This window comes from Sminthopsis crassicaudata, chromosome 1 (assembly GCF_048593235.1).
Source record: "Sminthopsis crassicaudata isolate SCR6 chromosome 1, ASM4859323v1, whole genome shotgun sequence".
In the NCBI taxonomy this organism is placed as follows: Eukaryota; Metazoa; Chordata; class Mammalia; order Dasyuromorphia; family Dasyuridae; genus Sminthopsis; species Sminthopsis crassicaudata.
Window position 1 is genome coordinate 510,073,066 of NC_133617.1, and position 18,311 is coordinate 510,091,376.

At 34.8% G+C, this 18,311-nt stretch overlaps 1 protein-coding gene across 4 annotated transcripts in view; it reads left to right on the top strand.

Annotated features, from left to right (window-relative positions):
- TOM1L2 (target of myb1 like 2 membrane trafficking protein) overlaps nucleotides 1–18,311 on the top strand; it is a 167,064-nt gene that overhangs the window by 55,308 nt on the left and 93,445 nt on the right. For all 4 annotated transcript variants that reach the window (XM_074281569.1, XM_074281570.1, XM_074281572.1 and 1 more), the window contains exons 3-4: nucleotides 8,753–8,831; nucleotides 13,849–13,998. In XM_074281569.1, coding sequence (XP_074137670.1) covers nucleotides 8,753–8,831; nucleotides 13,849–13,998 — 229 coding nt within the window. The remainder of the gene's footprint in view (nucleotides 1–8,752; nucleotides 8,832–13,848; nucleotides 13,999–18,311) is intronic.

Sequence of the window (18,311 nt, forward strand, 5' to 3'; positions counted from 1 at the left end):
TAAGCCAAAGTCTTTACCAGGTATCACTTGGACTGATGCAATACCCACCCAATCAATGATTAAGGCTAGATAAGAAATGAGGCAGAGAATGGCTTCTTCTGCCAAGTCAAAAAAAAAAAAAAAATCAGTCTGGGGTAGAGAGACCCTTAGAGTTTCTGTTCAAAACCTTGAGGATATCTATGGTTAGAAGGTGTGATCTGTGTGATTTAAATGAGGATTCAACAAAAGACTGAAAAGACTTGTTGGAGTGGAGGGACTGATGCAAGGCTATGACTTGGCAGGGCATAATGTTGATTAAATGATCAAAAAAGAAGGCTAGTGTAGAATTAAATAGTTCATCAAGGGATTGAGATGGGAAAAAGAGAGTGACAAAAGCTAACCTGGAGAGAACTGAGAGGTCAAGGGACCTGTCACAGTATGAGCAAAGTGTAGAGTGTTTATAAGGAAAGGCAGAGGGAGAAATGAAAAACCAATAAATAGATTGTATTCTGATAAGGGAATTTCAGAGTTCTTGTATGTGGAGGTGGTACATTTCTGGGTGAAAGCAAGATGAAGTATGTTACCATTATATCTGGTCGATGAAACTTTCAAGTTGTTTTGATTCTGCAGCATTTCTTTTTACTAGCTAGTGTTTGAGAGAGAGAGAGAGAGTGGAGGGCAAGAGTTGGGGAGGAGAGAAAAATAGTGAACCACATACTAAATTCATTGAGGAAAGAAGGAAAATTATGGGGGTCTGTAGACGTTAGCTATTGGGATTTTGACTGAGTTGTATATGTAAATAGTTTGAACCTCAAAGAAGGAGAGATTCCTGAGTAATAAAGATAAGGAGAGCCTGGAAATGGTGATGGGGAGCAAGGATGATTCAGAACTTCCCCACTTCAACCAGTAAACTGAGGGGAATGAATGCTAGGGAGCAAAACAGTACAGTAAATTAAGTAAAATGAAGCTGGAATGATAGTTGGAGCCAGTTTTTGAAGGGCTTTAAACACTAAACAGGAATTTATATTGATCTTAGAGGCAATAAAGAGTCCCTGGAATTTATTGATTAGAGGAATGATATAATCAGTATACACTTAAAGAAAAGTACTTTGGCAGAAGTGTGTAGAATAGCCTGGAATAGAGCCAAGATGGGTAAAATATTATAAGATTTCTCTGAAAAAATGATTGCTAACCTTAGAGACACATAGTGTTCATTGAGTGATAAAATCAGAAGCTAGATCGCAAATTTTTAAAGAGTCAGAAGTGGGGCCAAAGAGAGATACTGGACAATAATTTGAGGAAATGGTAAGTTATAGAGGTTTTTAAGTTTTGTTTTTTCTTTTAAAGAATGAGAAAGATGAGGTAATTTTGAAGACATTAAGGAGAGATTCAGTAGATAAGGATAGTTCCAGTTGAAGTTATGAAAAAAATGAAGACTTGAGATTTCAATCTACTAGGGAAGGGAGGTGATAAGATCAAATACATAGGTAGAGGGATTGGCTTTGGAAAGAAAAGGGGTACCTCTATTAGAAACTGCAGAAAGGAGATAATGAGAAATGATTTCAAGGGGTTTTGAGATACAGGGAATGTGAGAAGAGAGAAGTCATAGTAAAAGTAACCTTGATTTTTCTTGGGGGGGAAAAAAAAAGTAAAATCCTCAGCTGGGGTAGAGGAAGAATTATTTTTCAGTTCATATGCCTTCTCATGCATGCTTGTATGCTTCATGTTCATCTTTTCTTATGATTTACTAATATTCCATTACATTTGTGTACCAACCCCTCAAATAATAGCCATCTACTTTGTTTCCAGTTCTTTGCTACCACAAAAGTGCTTCTATTAATGATTTCATATATATATATATATATATATATATATATATATATATATATATATGAGACCTTTCTGTATTTGACTTTCTGGGGTGTATACCTAGTAGGAGATCTCTGGGTGAACAGATAGTGACATTTTGTTTTGACTTTTTGAAAAATCATTTTTTTCTTGGTAGGTAAAATTTTCAAGTTGTTTTGATTCTGCAGCATTTCTTTTTACTAACTTCATGTCTGTTGTTCTTGTAGACCTCGTTTAGAGAATGGTTTTTGAGAAACAAATCTAGGCAGTAAATACCCAGATCACTCTGGTGGGGAAAGTGAGGCAGGTGACCTTTCACAGCCTTCTCTTGCAATTCACTTGCAAGTCATGGCATCACCTCTCTGATGTCTTGGTTCTCTTTGAGAATGAAGGGCAACAACGATAACAACAACCTTGTAGACTTAGTTACTTTGCTTTTGTGTTGGGATTTATTTTCTCATTAGTCCTGAGGGGTGTGAGTTCTTTTGGGAGATAATTGACTTAGGCAGAGGAGAAATAAAAGGTAGATAAAGAGGTGAAGGAGAAGCATGTTACACATTTATAATCTCACCATTGCTTAACTCAGATGCAGTCTTACCAATACCAATACAGAAACACATAAATTTTGCTAACAAGTAAGGAAAACTAGAGAACCTAATACAAGGAGGCAAATTTGATATCATATGTGATACTAGTAGAATATGACTTTGTAAGAATGCACCTTCTTAAGACAAAAACAGAATATATAAAATGTAGGAATGGAGTAGGTAAGAAAAGACATCTACCCATTTGAGGAAATCTAAAAATCAAAGAGGAAACACCTTTCATAGGGTGTAGACAATGGAAGCAGAAATGAAATGCATATTATAATTTGAGTATCTTGTAGACTACCTAGAGAGAAAATTGGGGGGGTAGTTTACCCTTTAGCAGCGAGACATCGTGTGGTAGTGATGGGATGTTTCAATTATTTAAACATCTTCTGGGGCTTTCTTCCTAAAGAAGAGCAGGTTAATAATTTCTTTACTTGCTTTAATAAGATTTTTTTTTTTTTTTTGTCCCTTCAAACAGTAGAGGAAGCATAAAGGAAGATCTGTTTGTTTTGTTGGATATAATAGGAAACAGGAAGAAGTGACCAGTTTTCTTTTGTACTTTTGAGATAAATGAGAGGAAAAATGGGCACAGTCTAACATGTATCCTAGATTTCAGTAGACTTGTAAGAATTTAGAGAAAAGCTAGGTAGGCAGTTGTGCATCTGCATTTCTGCAAGGAAGTCTCAGCAAGGCCACTTAGGCCAATCCTTAGTTAAATTAAAAACCCTTGATTAAGGAGCACCATAAGACTACTCTTTGGTGAAAGGAATTTTTTTCCCTTTTCATTTGTCATACATCTCCCCTTTTAATATTTCAAAGAATCAAGTGATAGAAATAGTTCTGTAATATTAGAATATTGTGAAATCCATTTTGACCATTGATGATTTTATAAATTTAGATCATGTTCATTTCCAACCTTTTTCTTTCCAAGTTAAAGCATCCTGACTTTTTTATAAAATTTCTCCCCACACAGAAGCCACAGCTACCATCATCACTTTAATCATTTTTGTTTCTTTTTCTTGACTCATTTCTGTTGCATTTTATTTTTCTTTAGGTTTCTGTTTTCTTTTTTCTTTTATTCACCTTCCTGCCTTAGGCTTTTACTATGCTATTACTTCCTATCCTCTCATTTCCTACTATAACTTCTGCTAACTAATGCACTGGTCTTTTCTTGAAATTTTACTGTTTCCCACAAATCTCTTTATGATCTTCTGTTATTAAAATTTTTCTCCGAAGGAGAAAAATAACCAAGTTAATCCCATATTCATCCAGGTTTCTCTGCTTCCTCAGTTTGTGCATCTTAATGATGAATTGTCTGTTAAATTTTAAAACAGTAGATTTATATACTTTCTCTTAGAATTGAAAGAATTTTGAGCTTAGTAGTACTTCCAAACAGTAAATAATCATAGCCAATGGACCTTTTTTTTTAGTTTTTCTGCTTCTGTAGCAATAGAATAACAAGTTGGGATACAGAATGACTAACAAATCAGGCTATGAATAAATCGGAATTAAGGTGTTGGTGTTTTACCCCACACAGAATCTCTTGGAAGAGACCTAAGAGGCCATATAATATAGTTCAGTCCCTAGTTGAATAAGAATTCTCTTTAACAATGTGCCTGATTGTATCCAGCCTTTTCTTGATGACCTCTATCTAGGGCAGAATATCCCCCTATCTCCCTGGATAGACTTTTCTACTTTTGGATTACTCTCATTGTTAGGAAGAATTGTTTCAGAATATCAAACATAATTTTTTTTCTTTGCCACTTCTTCCCATTGCTCCTGGTTCTGTCCTCAAGGGCAGAACAAATCAAATCCTTTTATCATGTGCAACCTTTCAAATGCTTGGAAGACAGCTATTATGTTTCCTTCTTACTAAATCTCTTCTCCTCAGTTCCTTCAAATGATCCTCATGTGGTTCTAAGCCAGACTTCACTTCGATGAGTCTATTGGTTCAGCTCAGGATTGGAATGAAATAAGGCACTTATAGACTGTCCAACACTCAACAAAAAAGAAGTTTATTTAACAATAGCGTGGAAAGGATATTTATTCTTTGTCTCCAAATGTAAATAAAATCTCATTAGAAGGGCGTGTTGATTCATAAAACAATTGAACAGCTGTCAAGTCTTGGAAGAACCACATGGTCTGTCCTAGGAAGAGTTGTACAAATGAAAAGGAGACCTGCCAATTGAGAAGACCCTGGGTCATTTTAGGGACCAGTGTTTGAAACAACAGTTTTATCAACTTATCAGCACTGGATACTCCAACTCTCCAAACTATCCTAGGAAGAGGGAGAGCCCTCAAGTCTGTTGGTTTCTTGGATTCATTCTCCTGAAAGTAAAACTTGTTTCAAACACTTATTCCATAGTTCAACAGTATCAGCCTAAAGATGGTGTGGGAGGTTGAAAATTTATCAGATGTGATGGTAGCAGGACTAATCTTGGTCCTCTTTCATAGTGAAGTGGATGTTTTTGTTTTTCTGAGATATCAGTGTAGGAGTGCTCACAAGGAAGAAGAATTTGTTCTGGGAGGGTTTTAATGGTAGCTGCTGAGGTAGCAAAGCTGTAATGATATCCCAAATAGGTATTAATTGCAATTAAGGACAAACCTCTTGAAATAGCCACAATTATCACTTTCCCAGTTGGAGACAGGTTAGGAACTACTGAGATCATGGGGAGTGGGGGATAAGGTGATGGTAACCTTATACAAAAAGAGCTGTTTTGTCTTTAGTTAAAGGATCCATTGCAACATGGCCAGATTGGTGATGAACTCACTCTTTCACTTCTTTTTCTTAAATGTTATCATTCTGATTATTTAGCAGAGAGCATATGATGTCTCTCATAGACACTGATGTTCCCTCCACATATAACTGGGAGAGATATCACTAAAGTTCCTCCAATGTCTTGATCCCAAAGGGATCAAAGGATATTGATTGTATAGCCTTGTTTTTTCCAGGTCTCAGATGACTAGACCAGACCCATGCCCCTTACTCAGGAGTCAGTGTTCATAAAGATTTCATCTACCCTGTTTTTCAGTATAACTACTTTTCAGAAGTTATATGGAAAGTGGTTGCTTTGGAGAACTTGCAGCGCCAGAAACCCAGCAGTTGTTTGGCCTGGCCACTCCCTTGGTACTTTGATTCAACTTGATATTTATGGACTGATATCTTCAAAAACTCAGTTCCTACAGAGTCAGAAAGCCCAAGGGATAAGACTGCCTGTCTAGATCTTCAAGAGCTATAGCCTGTTCTGGGCCCCATTCAAAAGAGGTGGACTTCTGAGTGACTTAGTCATTGGGGGACCATCAGGATAACTAGAAGGAAAATGCTGCTTCTCCAAAACCCAAACTGTCCAATAAGTCTTTGGACTATTGAAAAGCAAGTGTCAGTAGTTTATTCCAAACTATGTCCATAGTCATCTGTATTTGCTCTATTTACTGAAAAATTGACAAAGTAAACTAGACCCTAGATTTTCTTAGAGCTGACTTCCTACTCTTGACCCTCCCAAGAGCTATTCTCTGATATAGGGCCTCTGCTACCATGACCTCATGAGACCTGACACACCTATCATCAATGTAGTTGTAGCTATCATTGCCTTCAGAAGAGTGGGGTCTCTTTCAAGTCTCTTGCCTACCAAACTGGCAGTATGAAGGAAAGTTCAGGTAATTAATTAAGCTGTTCTTGACTAGCCTGTCACAAGAGAAGAGGCAAAAAAACATTAATGAGTTCAGTAATACTATACCACTCACCCTAGTTCTGGACTTCCTCATTCACCATAGTGACAAGAAAATCAGAACAACTATATCAGTCAGCATAATAACTTTGTTCAACTACCAGGTATCATCTTTTTTCCCCAACAAGATTGTTTTAAGGGGAACTATTGTAACGCCTTGCTTCCTTCATTTCTTTAGTGTAGAAGAATGAGCCTCTCCCTATCTCCACCCGAGTAAGAATGCTTTTTTCCTTTCTTGGTTATATATTCCCTGAAGCTCTCAGTGTAAAATGGTATATATCCATGGATACAGAGAGGGCTCCCTATATTATAGTAACCTGCATCCTATTATACATTTGGTGGCTCTCCCCTTTTTAGACTACTATGATTTATGCATATTGCTTCCTGTCATCTTACAATTCTTTAGCTAAAGTGATCAGAGCCTCATGTTACATGTGTTTTGGTGTTAGGAAGATGCATCCTCAACATCTAGATATAGAGACTTGAGTGGTTCTGAACTACAAAGTACTTTGGGGGCTTTTGGAGAAGCCTTAAATTTGACTTCTTACTGCCCTGATCCTTAATGTGCAGACATAGTTGTACTGGTATCTTCACAGGCTGGTGATCAATTGTCTCTGTCAGTCCTACATCTTCTTTTTAGGAGAGACTGTCCTTAACTTCGGTCCACACTCTCTGCTCCCTCCTGTCATCTTCAAAACATTTGTATTGACAACCACATTTTTCCAGACAGTCTCCTTCAAATTTCACCAGTTGACACTAATTGGTCATACTAGGTAGGAGATATGGTGGAGTGGCATAGATATATTTTATCAAATCATTAGTCGTCATGCTTTCAAAGAACTTCATCCCTTCCCTTGTTGACCCCCATTAGAAAACCAACGGCAAAAGGAATTTATCTTTATGGCGCAAAACTCTCCATCCATGACTTACTAGATTTATAAAAATAAATCTTGTAAGCTTCCCAAACCAATGTAACTGACCAGGAAGAGCTCTGCATTAGCCCCTCCGGACCATGTTCTCCTTAGTCATTTGTTCCAGAGACTTGTATTATATCAACTTGTATTATATCAACTTGTATTATAAATCCCTTCAATCTTCTTACCTAGATTTGATGGTAAAAGCCCTGCCCATCTTCTAACTTCTTTGTTTCTTCTGACACTTAGAGCATGATCTCAGTGTCTTTTGCCACCCTGTCCACTGTTTTCCAATGCTCCCAATCTTATTGGTGTCCTAAAATGAAATGGCCAGTACTAAGCTTGTTACTGCAGGTGTGACCTGATGAAGGCAGAGTACAGTGTCATTCTCATCCTTCTAGTCCTGGAGGACATGCTTGCTGTCATTGCAGCCTTAGATCCCATTAGCTTTTTTTGCTGCTGTATTGAATGACCACTTATGGTCTAGTAAAATGATGAGATCTTTTGAGGTAAACTCCATATTTTCAATTTAGTCATACCTTAACCTATTTCTCTTTAACTTGTTTAAAAAGATATGATATGGGGCAGCTAGGTGGTACAGTGGATAGAGCACAAGACTTGAGTTTAAATGTAAGCTCAGACACTTAAAACACTTCCTAGCTGTGTGACCCTGGACAAGTCACTTAACCCCAATTGCCTCAAAAAAAAAGAAGAAGAAAAAGAAAAAGAAAGAAAAAAAGAAAATTAAAAAGGTATGATATGTGAGAGCCTCTGTCAGATACTCTCTTGAAATCTACATTATGTCTTTGGCATTTCCCTGATCTACTTTATTACCCTGTCAGAAAAGGAAGTGGGGTTACTCTGGCATGATCAATTCTTGATGAAGCCATTGTTGGCTCTCAGTGATCACTGTTTCCTTTTTTAAATGTTCACAAGATATTCTTTTAAAGAAAATATATTTTTTGACTTAGCTCTTCTTAGGTATACAATGATCCAAGATAACTGAAGGATTTATGATGGAAAATGTTATCCCATATTCAGAGAAAGAACTGATGGTGTCTGAATGCAGTTTGAAGCATACTTTATTTTTTATTTCTCTTGATCATTTGTTTTTGTTTTTGATCTTTGTTTTCTTTTACAACATTACTATTATGGAAATGTTTTGCATGACTACATATGTATAATTTATATGGAATTGCTTGCCTTCTCATTGAAGTGGAGTAAGAAGGGAGGAAAACAGAATTTGGAACTCAAAATTTTTTTAAATGAATATTAAAAATTGTTTTTACATGTAACTGTGGAGAGAATAATACCAAAAACATTTTTAAGGGGGAAAAAAAAGAAATTATGCCTTAGAATTTTTCCAGAAGTTCAAGTAAGGTTCTAATGACCTAAAGTCAATAGATCTTGTCTTCTTCCCTTTTGTTATTTGCCCTTTTTAGATTCTGTGACACCTGTTCTGGTCTCCTCAGTTTTTCAGTGTTTGCTTTACTTAGTCTACTTGTGTATATGTAAGCACCTCTGGGTGATGTCAGAAACCTGAGCTGTCCTTCCTCACAACATAACATTGGATAACAAATTAAAAAGCATTTGAAACAATATTACATTGCCTTAGAAGCATAGTGAATGATTTTGTATTTTCAGATTTAACCTGTGGAATCATCAAGTGTTTTAAATATATATTTTGTTTTAGTCCCAAGGATGCCATACGGGCCCTGAAGAAGAGGCTCAATGGAAACAGAAACTACAGGGAAGTGATGTTGGCATTAACAGTAAGTATCATTCTCCAGAGTTACATGAAAGCTTCTTGTAAAAGAAAGGAACAGAAGTTCACAGTTTCAAAGTTTTCTTTTTTTGTTTTTGTTCTTTGAGACATTTGTATTTGTTGATGGTTAAGTTCATAGTAAAAAATATATAAATTACTGTGTTTAACAAAAAGAACCATCTTTTTAACTTTGCCTTCATATCCAAATCATCTTTCTCTTTCCAACTATTCAATATCTTATGCAAACTTGATGTTCCCCCCCCCCCCAGAAAAAATAGAAATTGAAGTAGCTATAAAGGAACTACAGAAGGGAAAAAATCCTGATCCTGATAGATTTTTAGGCAAATTCTATCAAGCTTTTTTTATACTAATAGCTTTTTATTTTTCAAAATAAATGAAAAATAGTTTTCAACAATCACCTTTGCAAAACCTTGTGTTCCAAATTTTCCTCCTCCTCTCCTCCCCTGCACAGCAAGTAATCCAGTGTAGCTTAAACATATGCAATCCTTCTAAACATATTTCCTCATTTATCATGCTGCCCAAGAAAAATCATTCTATCAGACTTTTAGAGATCACGCTGGATTTATATCAGGACAAAGATGATTCAGCATTAGAAAAGTAATTAACATAATTACATTAAAAATAAAAATATCTAGTCCCATGTAATTGTAACAGTGGATGCAGAAGAAGCCTTTGACAAAGTGCAACAGTCATTTATTCTAAAAATCATACAAAACATAGCCATAGAAGGAAACCAGTCTACTATTGATAATAATAAGGAAGGAAAAAGAAATTAATTAAAATGGACAAAGAGGGGACAAAATTATCCCAATTTACTAGTAACAAAATGGCTTTTTTAGAAAAATTTAGGGAATCAGCAAAGAAACTACTGGAGGCAACAACTTCAGTAAAGTGGTAGAATATAGAATGAAGCTACAAAAAAACAATACCTTCTGCCCCCAAGACTTGTGATCTTGGGTGCATGATATATATGTCCCTCATATTCCATGAAGTCAAGATTTCTTAGGTTTGAATCATACTATGTGATTTATGATGTGCTCTTGAGATTCTCCATAGTTTAGTTTCCTTATCTGAAATATTAGATTAATATTTGTTTGAAAAATGTCATTTAGCTCAAAAGTGGAAATGCTGTGGTTTCATGAGAGGCTCACAAAAAAAAAAAAAAAAGCTGAGAGTTTAAAAAAAACATACTTTTTGATTGTTGCTCAGGCACCAGCTAGTTGTGTGACTTCACAGGTAAATCACTTAACCTACTCCAGGCCTCAATATCTTCTTTCTAAAAATGAGAGTGGTATTTGCTGTGTAGAATAAAATGAGATAGTAGACATAAAAGTTTCCTCAAAAAAAAAAATTATAAATGTAAAGTATGGTATGTGGAATTCAAAGCATCATTTCTCTTGCCTAAATCTACCTTCCTTGTAGGTACTTTTAGAAGCAATAATTGAATTTTGCTTTCCTTCAAAGCAATAATTATTTAAATGAGAGACCTAGAAACCATGTTTGTGAGATGCTATTGCTACCTGAAAGAACAACCAGTCTTCAAACATGTAAAGAAATCTAGATCATAGTAAATTCATATAATAAACTATGATAAATCAGCATATAGGTTTGAGATAGTGGGTCATTTGTCCTATTTTGTTTTAAAGTGTAACCTTTATAATGAGAGAAATTTTCCTTTGCCCTGAAGTGAAAAATTAGACCTTTGTGTATTTTTCTTACAAGTAGGTTAAGATTTTTAATGATGTTGGATAACTGTTTGGGAGTAGAAAACCTTCCTTTCACATTTCAGCCAGGGTTTGTGTGACATTCACTGAGACAAATGAGCCCAGTCTGAATTATTCCATTACAGTAACATTCTATTTATCTGACGTCATCAGGAAATAAGCTATTCCATACAAGTGAAAAATTACTATGCTGAATTTCAGTATAATGATGCCCTTCTATTCATTTGTGCAGCTCCATTTGCTTCTACACTAAGTGGCTTTAAATGTTGTTTCTTAAAATCTTATGTCTACTTTTTATGATTTTTTTTTTTTTTGGTCTTTTTCTTCAATGTCACTTATCTGTACTGTCAGTATGTTTGGTGGTAGTCATGCCTTCCAATTTCATTTGAATTATCATCTGAGAAGCAAAAAAAAAAACAAAAAAAAAAAAACAAAAAACGTTAAAATTATGTCCAAATTAAGTATAAACAAAGCCATCTTTTGAAGGAAATGCATTAATTTGGGGATCTCAGTTTAGGCTCAATATTTTTTGTTTACTTTCTGGTTCTCAAATATATTACAAAGATTATGGTTGCCAGATGAGTGTTTTCCAATCAAATATTGCTGTACATTGTTCTTGTTGCACTTAAACAAGCCCACTCTAATCTAATAAAATTTAGGGAAAATTTCTGGCTTGAGGCTTCAGAATCTGTTGTGAGTACATCACAGTAGGTTTAAAATCATAAAGGATTTTATTCTATTGTTTGCCAACTCAAAGAAGTTTGAGAGAGACAGATAGACAGAAACAGATGCAGAGAGACAGGAAGGGAGAGAGAGATGGAGACAGGGAGGGAAGAAAGGAGGAAAGAAGGGAAGGAGGGAGGGTAGGAGGAAGAGAGATAATGAGTGAGTATGAGTGAGCTTTTTTATTAAGGCTTTTTATGTGCCAGTGCTGTACTAAGCACTGGATATACAAATACAAGGGAAATCTTTCTCTTATCTCTCTCTCAGGGGTAGCAACAGGTCTGATTTATCCTATAGCACTTACCATTAAATTTCAAATTGAATTGGTTTGGATTCTTGGGAACTGAGCTGCTGATAAACAAACATAGATAAATTAATTTCGAAACTTTCTGGCCTAGAAAACAAAATGATTGTGTTCTTCACATCAATTCCTAGGCACCCTTTCTTTTCCTTTATACCTAAATGTGAGGTCTCCAAGTGTGAGAAATTTATCAAAGATAATGGAAAAAATTTATGAAAATAACCCCCCCCTTGAAACTGGTGGTATTGATTAATTTTCAGTCATCATCATTAAATAAATTAACTAACTGATTAAGGGAAGCAAATGTCTTCCAGCCTTTTTCAATAATTCTTTGAAAATAAGAGGTCTGAGGCAAACAAGCCAGATTTTTCAGGTTCTAACTGGGGAGCTAGCAGAGTAGAATTATAGAATTTAAAGCTATGCTGCATTAAAGGGAAACCTAATTCTAAATAACATACACATGCTATGAATAATAGCCATGGAAACCCTGAAGCACCTGAGTTAGTATAAGCCAGAAAAAAAAACAGTTTTATCTCATGTTAATGTACCTTTTATATCTGAAACTACTGTTAGTAGCATCTGTACTTATAGTACTACTCAAGACCCTATCACATTATTTTTTTTTATTTTAGCAATTTATTAAACCTTTTTATTGATTTATTTACATAAGGCATTAGATTATTAAGTTAAAAGTAAACTTTTAAGGCAAAAAACCCCACAACAACCCACCCCTATAATATAGAAATGTAATAGAATACTAAATAGAGTATTGTATTAAAATGATGTATGTGAGTAATTAACACAAATTTTTCCATGTTGCTCTCAATTGAAATGGAGGGGAAAACAGGAAAACCAAGAGAATAATTTATACTGACTATGGCAATGTAGAGGAAAAACTACTAAAAAGAAGTCCAAGTTAAAAAATCAATTCCCAGAGAATAGGAAATAAAACATACTTTCCTCTCAGAGTACTCTGCTTCACCAACTATGGCAGAGAAAAGAGGAACCACCAGAATGGAATATTATCAGATGTGGTCAATATTGTACATGTGTTTTCTTTATTGTTTTTCTTTGTCATAAGAAAAGGTTCAATCTAGGATGGGGAAGGGTTGAATTCTCTGTGATATTAAAAAAAAAAAAAGGTATCAATAAAATGATTTTAAATTAGGGAGGAAAAAGGTTGAAGGATAAAATATAATAATAAAGTTATATAAGGTTCCTCTAACTTTGCTCAGTTTTCAAAATGAAGGAACCCTCTTAGTATGTAGTTGAGAATATTTCAAAACTCCTAGTTTTTCCTCCCTTGCCAAATGGAGACTTTAGGCAAATTTGAGAGCCTTTCAAAACTGTGTCATGCCAAGACCTATTAATATCAATGCTTAGTTTAAACCTCAAGTTCATTTATGTAGGAAAAAAAAAGGAATAGACAGTATTGGGAATATCTCACATCTTAATGCTAGCTGTTATCCCTTTTCAAAAAAATACACTTTGTCTATAGCAAATAGTGTGTCTTTATATAGTTTTCATTTCTGGAAACAAGGGTGAATAGTTTCAGAAAAAATTGGGAAATTTTATATGAATTGTTAGAAAGTAAAATGAGCAAAACCAGGAGAACTGTTACTGTATAATAGCAATATTGTAACAATTATTCCATGTGCAAGACTTACCTTCTCTGATCAATACAGTGATCCAAGATAATTCCAAAGGATGAAAATCCACTTTTAGAAAGAGGATTGATGAACTCTGAATAAAGATTAAAGCATATTTTTTCACTTGATTTTTCTTGCTTCCCCCTCCTCCAAATATAGCTAATACAGAAATGTTTTATGTGACATCACATATTTATATAATGAGTACAATAATGTTCACTTTACCTATGGGTGGGATACCTAGAGGGAGGGAGAGAATTTGGAACTAAAATTAAAAAAAAAATTGTTGACATTTTTTTCAAAATAAAAAAAAAGTTTTAGCTTTTATTCCAGTTGGATAGATATGCTCTCTCTCACTTACAAGAGTTAATGCAGGCTGTCACAGAATCCATTTCTTGTGATGAAGCTGGTGTCTTATTGGCTAAGCCCAGAGAGGAGTTGAAAGGTTCATTTTTCAAGATGAAATCAGTTATTTTGATCTTATTAAAATGCTAGTTCCCTATTGTGTTAAATTGGTTACCAAACTAATTTCCTAATTAATGGAGCAAAAGATGTGCCCCAGGTATTTGCTCCAATATTGGTAGCCTCTTTTCTTTTCTAAATTAGGTGCTGGAGACATGTGTCAAGAATTGTGGCCATCGATTTCACATCCTTGTGGCAAATCGCGATTTCATAGATGGTGTCCTTGTGAAAATCATCTCCCCTAAGAACAATCCTCCTACTATCGTCCAGGACAAAGTACTGGCTTTGATTCAGGTAGGCTATGTTTAATTTCTATTTTAGTTTTACTCACCTCTGGATGAGCAAGGTAACATGAGACAAGTTGTGAAGTGCTTGTCATGTTTTTCCATTATATATAGGAGAAAAAAATGCATTTAGATTTCAAGATTTTTTTTAAAGTTCTTACAAAAGTATATTTTTACTCACTGATTCTGTTATGTTCTAAATTGATTCCAAATCAATATATCAAAATATAGTTAACTAGGAACTTAACTTGTAATTAATGACTTGATTTAATTAGTAAAATACTAATTTAGTTTGTTGCCACAGAGCCTTCCCCAAACCTTACTCATCAATCCTTTATCTCTGAATTTTATCAAGATTCTTATGAAACAGTAAATTTCAGGGAGTAGGGGCTCTCCTGCTCTGTTCAAGAAATTTTATCCCCTAAAACCAATATTTCTACTTTTGTCCCTCTGTTGGTCTCAAGACTTAAGGAAAATTAAAAGTATGTCTACTTAAATAAATAAAAGTGGAGAATCCTACTCTAAGCCCTTATGAAAATTGCCATGCAAAGAATGTTTTTGACAGCCCTCTTTATGGTGGCCAGAAACTGGAAACTCCGTGGATGCCCATCAGTTGGAGATTGGATGAATAAATTGTGGTATATGAATATTATGGAATATTATTGTTCTGTAAGAAATGATCAACAAGATGATTTCATAAAGGAAAGACTTACATGAACTGATGCTGAGTGAAATGAGTAGGACCAGGAGATCGTTATATACTTCAACAACAATACTATATGATGATCAATTCTGATGAATGTGGCCATTTTCAACAATGAGATGAACCAAATCAGTTCCAATAAAGCAGTAATGAACTGAACCAGCTACAGCCAGCAAAAGAACTCCAGGAGATGAATATGGAGCACTACATAGAATTCCCAATCCCTTTTTTGTCTGCCTCCATTTTGGATTTCCTTCACAGGCTAATTGTACTCTATTTCAAAGTCCAATTCTTTTTGTACAGTAAAACAATTGTTTGGACATGTATACATATATTGTATTTAATTTATACTTTAACATATTTAACATGTTTTGGTCAACCTGCCATCTGGGGGGTGGGAGGGAAGGAGAGGAAAAATTAGAACAAAAAGTTTTGCAATTGTCAATGTTATAAAATTACCCATGCATATATCTGGTAAATAAAAACTATTAAAAATTGAAAAAAAGAAAAGAAAAGAAAATTGCCATGCAAGTGAAACCATATTCAACCCTAAACATAGCTGTCTCTGAAATCAGGCCATAGAGTAGCAATAAGGCTTTTCTAGGCTAGTTAATCTTGCTTTTGTAAATGTGATCTACTCTGTTTGTCATAGAGGTAGGAATTATAAGTATTAAGAAAATGAATAATAAATACAAATTATGAGATTCGTGACAGAATACATTGGACCAAGACACAGAGGTTTCTTAATCATATGTGATTTTGAGAAATCAGTCGGTCAACAAACATTTATTAAGCATCTTCTCTCTTCAGTTTGGTATGCATTAAGCACTTACTATGTGCTAGGCATTTTTATTGGTTGGAGAATGACTTATATTCTATAAATCTGTCATTTATAAACTTTAGGTGTCAGACATAAGTGTTTGATGCAAAGATTTTTTTCCAGTTTGTTTCCAACTTTGGTTTTCTCTTTATGACTTCCCTTTAAATCTGTTTTCCCCATACTTTAGGAATTAACTTTTGTAATTCCTTCAGCTATTACTTAGACTAGTCATGGTTGTGAGTCCTCTCACTGTCTTATGAAAGTGTATGAATTTGCTGGGATCTCTTTTAAACTGTTGTTTCCAGAGCAGATTACAACATTGCAATAGGATATATAATCTTCGTGCTGGGGACTTTTCTTATAATAGAAAATCTTCCCTATATGTCCATAGAAAGTCAAGAAGTATATGATTTTTTTCCTTTTTAGACTATAAATGCAAAGAATAAAACAAACTAAAGTAAAGTGAAACAGAGAGGTGTGGTTGTTGGAAAAGGGGAAGATCTGCTGGAGCTTTTCTTGGGACCTTTCATCTTAGGGCATAACATTAGTTACTAATGCAGTCTCCCTAAGAATTAAATACAATCTGATGTCAAGTTGGTATCAATATGACATCTATAGCAAAATTTTCCTTGAAGTGGCTGATATTACTTGTAATGACAATGAATATGCATTAGATTTGTTTCAGAAAAAAAGCAAAGATTACCAAGTACAGTTGATTAATCTTACTTTCAAACTAAATGGCACAGTGCCTGGAGAATTTAAGAAATGGTGGGTTTTTACTTTCATAAGGTTTTTGCTTCCCATGAATAATTAAGATGATTAAAACAATTAAGTGATTTGCTTTAAGATTAAACTAAAAATGATTAGGTTTTTCCCACCTATAAAGACTAGATTTGTAGGGAACACAACTGACATCTATTTCCCCAATGAAATTGTTAAGCTGCTAGAGAAAAGGACTCTTTTTTTTTTTTTTTTTTTTGGTTTTATTTTTGCTGTTGTGGAGTCACTCAGTAGCTTTATGACCTTGGATAATTCCATTTCCAATTCTGATATTCCCCTTCCAGGCCTCAGTTCCCCATCTGTTAAATGAAGCTAGTGGATAGATATTTGTTCAGGTGCTTGTCTTACTCTGAGACCTATTATTTTAGGATATCTAATATTGTGCCACTTGCAGGATAAATGAATCCTAAAATTCTGAAATGGATAAGGTGAACATAGACCTGTTTGCAGGTCTATCCTCTCCCATCACTCTGAACCTTAAAGGAATTATATTTAGAATCTGCCCAAAAAAAGGGGGGGGGGGGGGAGCCATATAACTTTAAATAGTGGATAAGAAACATCTGGTTATAGAGGTTGCTGGTATACCTAGGATCAGGAATGGTTTTGATAAACTTAGAATGCTTGAGCCAAAGAAATTATTTATCACCAGCTCAATGTATACTGAATACTTACCACATGGAAAACATAGCATAAGGGGCACTGATAACCAACTGTTGGGAGAGATGATCGCTGCTTTTGGTCACTTAGAGTCATTCTGAGGAGATAGAGCAGAGATTGTAAAAGATAGGTAATAATACTGTGTAGTATATATTCAGTGCCACCCTAGTGATACAAATAACAATTGCTCTCTGTCCTATGCGTCCTTGGGAAAGATTTTATGTAGGACACGGTACTTTAGCTGAGTCCTGAAGACATTTCAGTATACATTTCTGACCTTTTGTGTTTGAAGGGCCTCATGGAGAGCTGTGACCCTGCTTCCCCCTCATAGGAAAGGAAACACTCTTGAGGCCCAAACTAAAGGTCAAAAAATAAATCTACAAGTATTTATTAATTACCACTGTATGCCAGAGATTGCTGAGTGCTAGGGATACAAAGGCAAAAATGGAATAGATCCAGTTCTTAAGGAAAAGACAACATATATGTGTGTAAGTATGTATAGGATAATGGCATGTAAATACAAAGTAATAAGGGAGTACAGCACTAGGATTTGGGGAAATCAGGAAAGGTTTCATTTAGAAGGTAGTAATTAAGCTGTGAGTCTGTGAGGAAGGACTTCTATCAGGCAGAATTGAGGAAAGCTGTATGTATCTGATCTAACATAGGATTGGTATTGTGGGAAGGTGGAGTTGGAAAGTGAGGCATTTTATGTGGTCTGATCTAACATATGATTTATGATTTGCAACATGCCTAAAATTATACAACATTATTTTCTATTTTTTAAGTATTATTTATTGTTTTTATATCATCTGTATTTCTCAGTGTAACCTTTCTCCTCTCTCAAATATTGATTCCTATAAATAGAATTTAAAAAAAAAAAAACTGAGGAAAACAAAAATGTCTGACATTTACCGCATTCCACATTTGTGGTCTTCCAACTCTGTAAGGAAGAAGTAGGGCTCGTATCTCTTATTTGGGCCAAACTTGATTATTATGTTTTTGTAACATTCAATTTTCTTTAATAATAGGTTTTTCAGTTTACATTTCATGTGTTATTCTTGCTCTCTTTTTCTTCCTCCCTCTCTCTCTCTCTCTCTCTCTCTCTCTCTCTCTCTCTCTCTCTCTCTCTCTCTCTCTCTCTCTCTCTCCCCCCCCTCTCTTTTATATATATATATCTTATATACATTCAGTTTTTCTAGTTTTACTTTGCATAGTTTTATGTCTTCCCATAATTCTATTCATCATTTCTAAAGCATACTAATATCCTATCACTTTAATATATTACAACTTGTTTAGGCCATTCACAAGTCATAGGCATTTATTTGTTTCCAGTTCTTAGCTAATATAAAGAATCTTAACTATA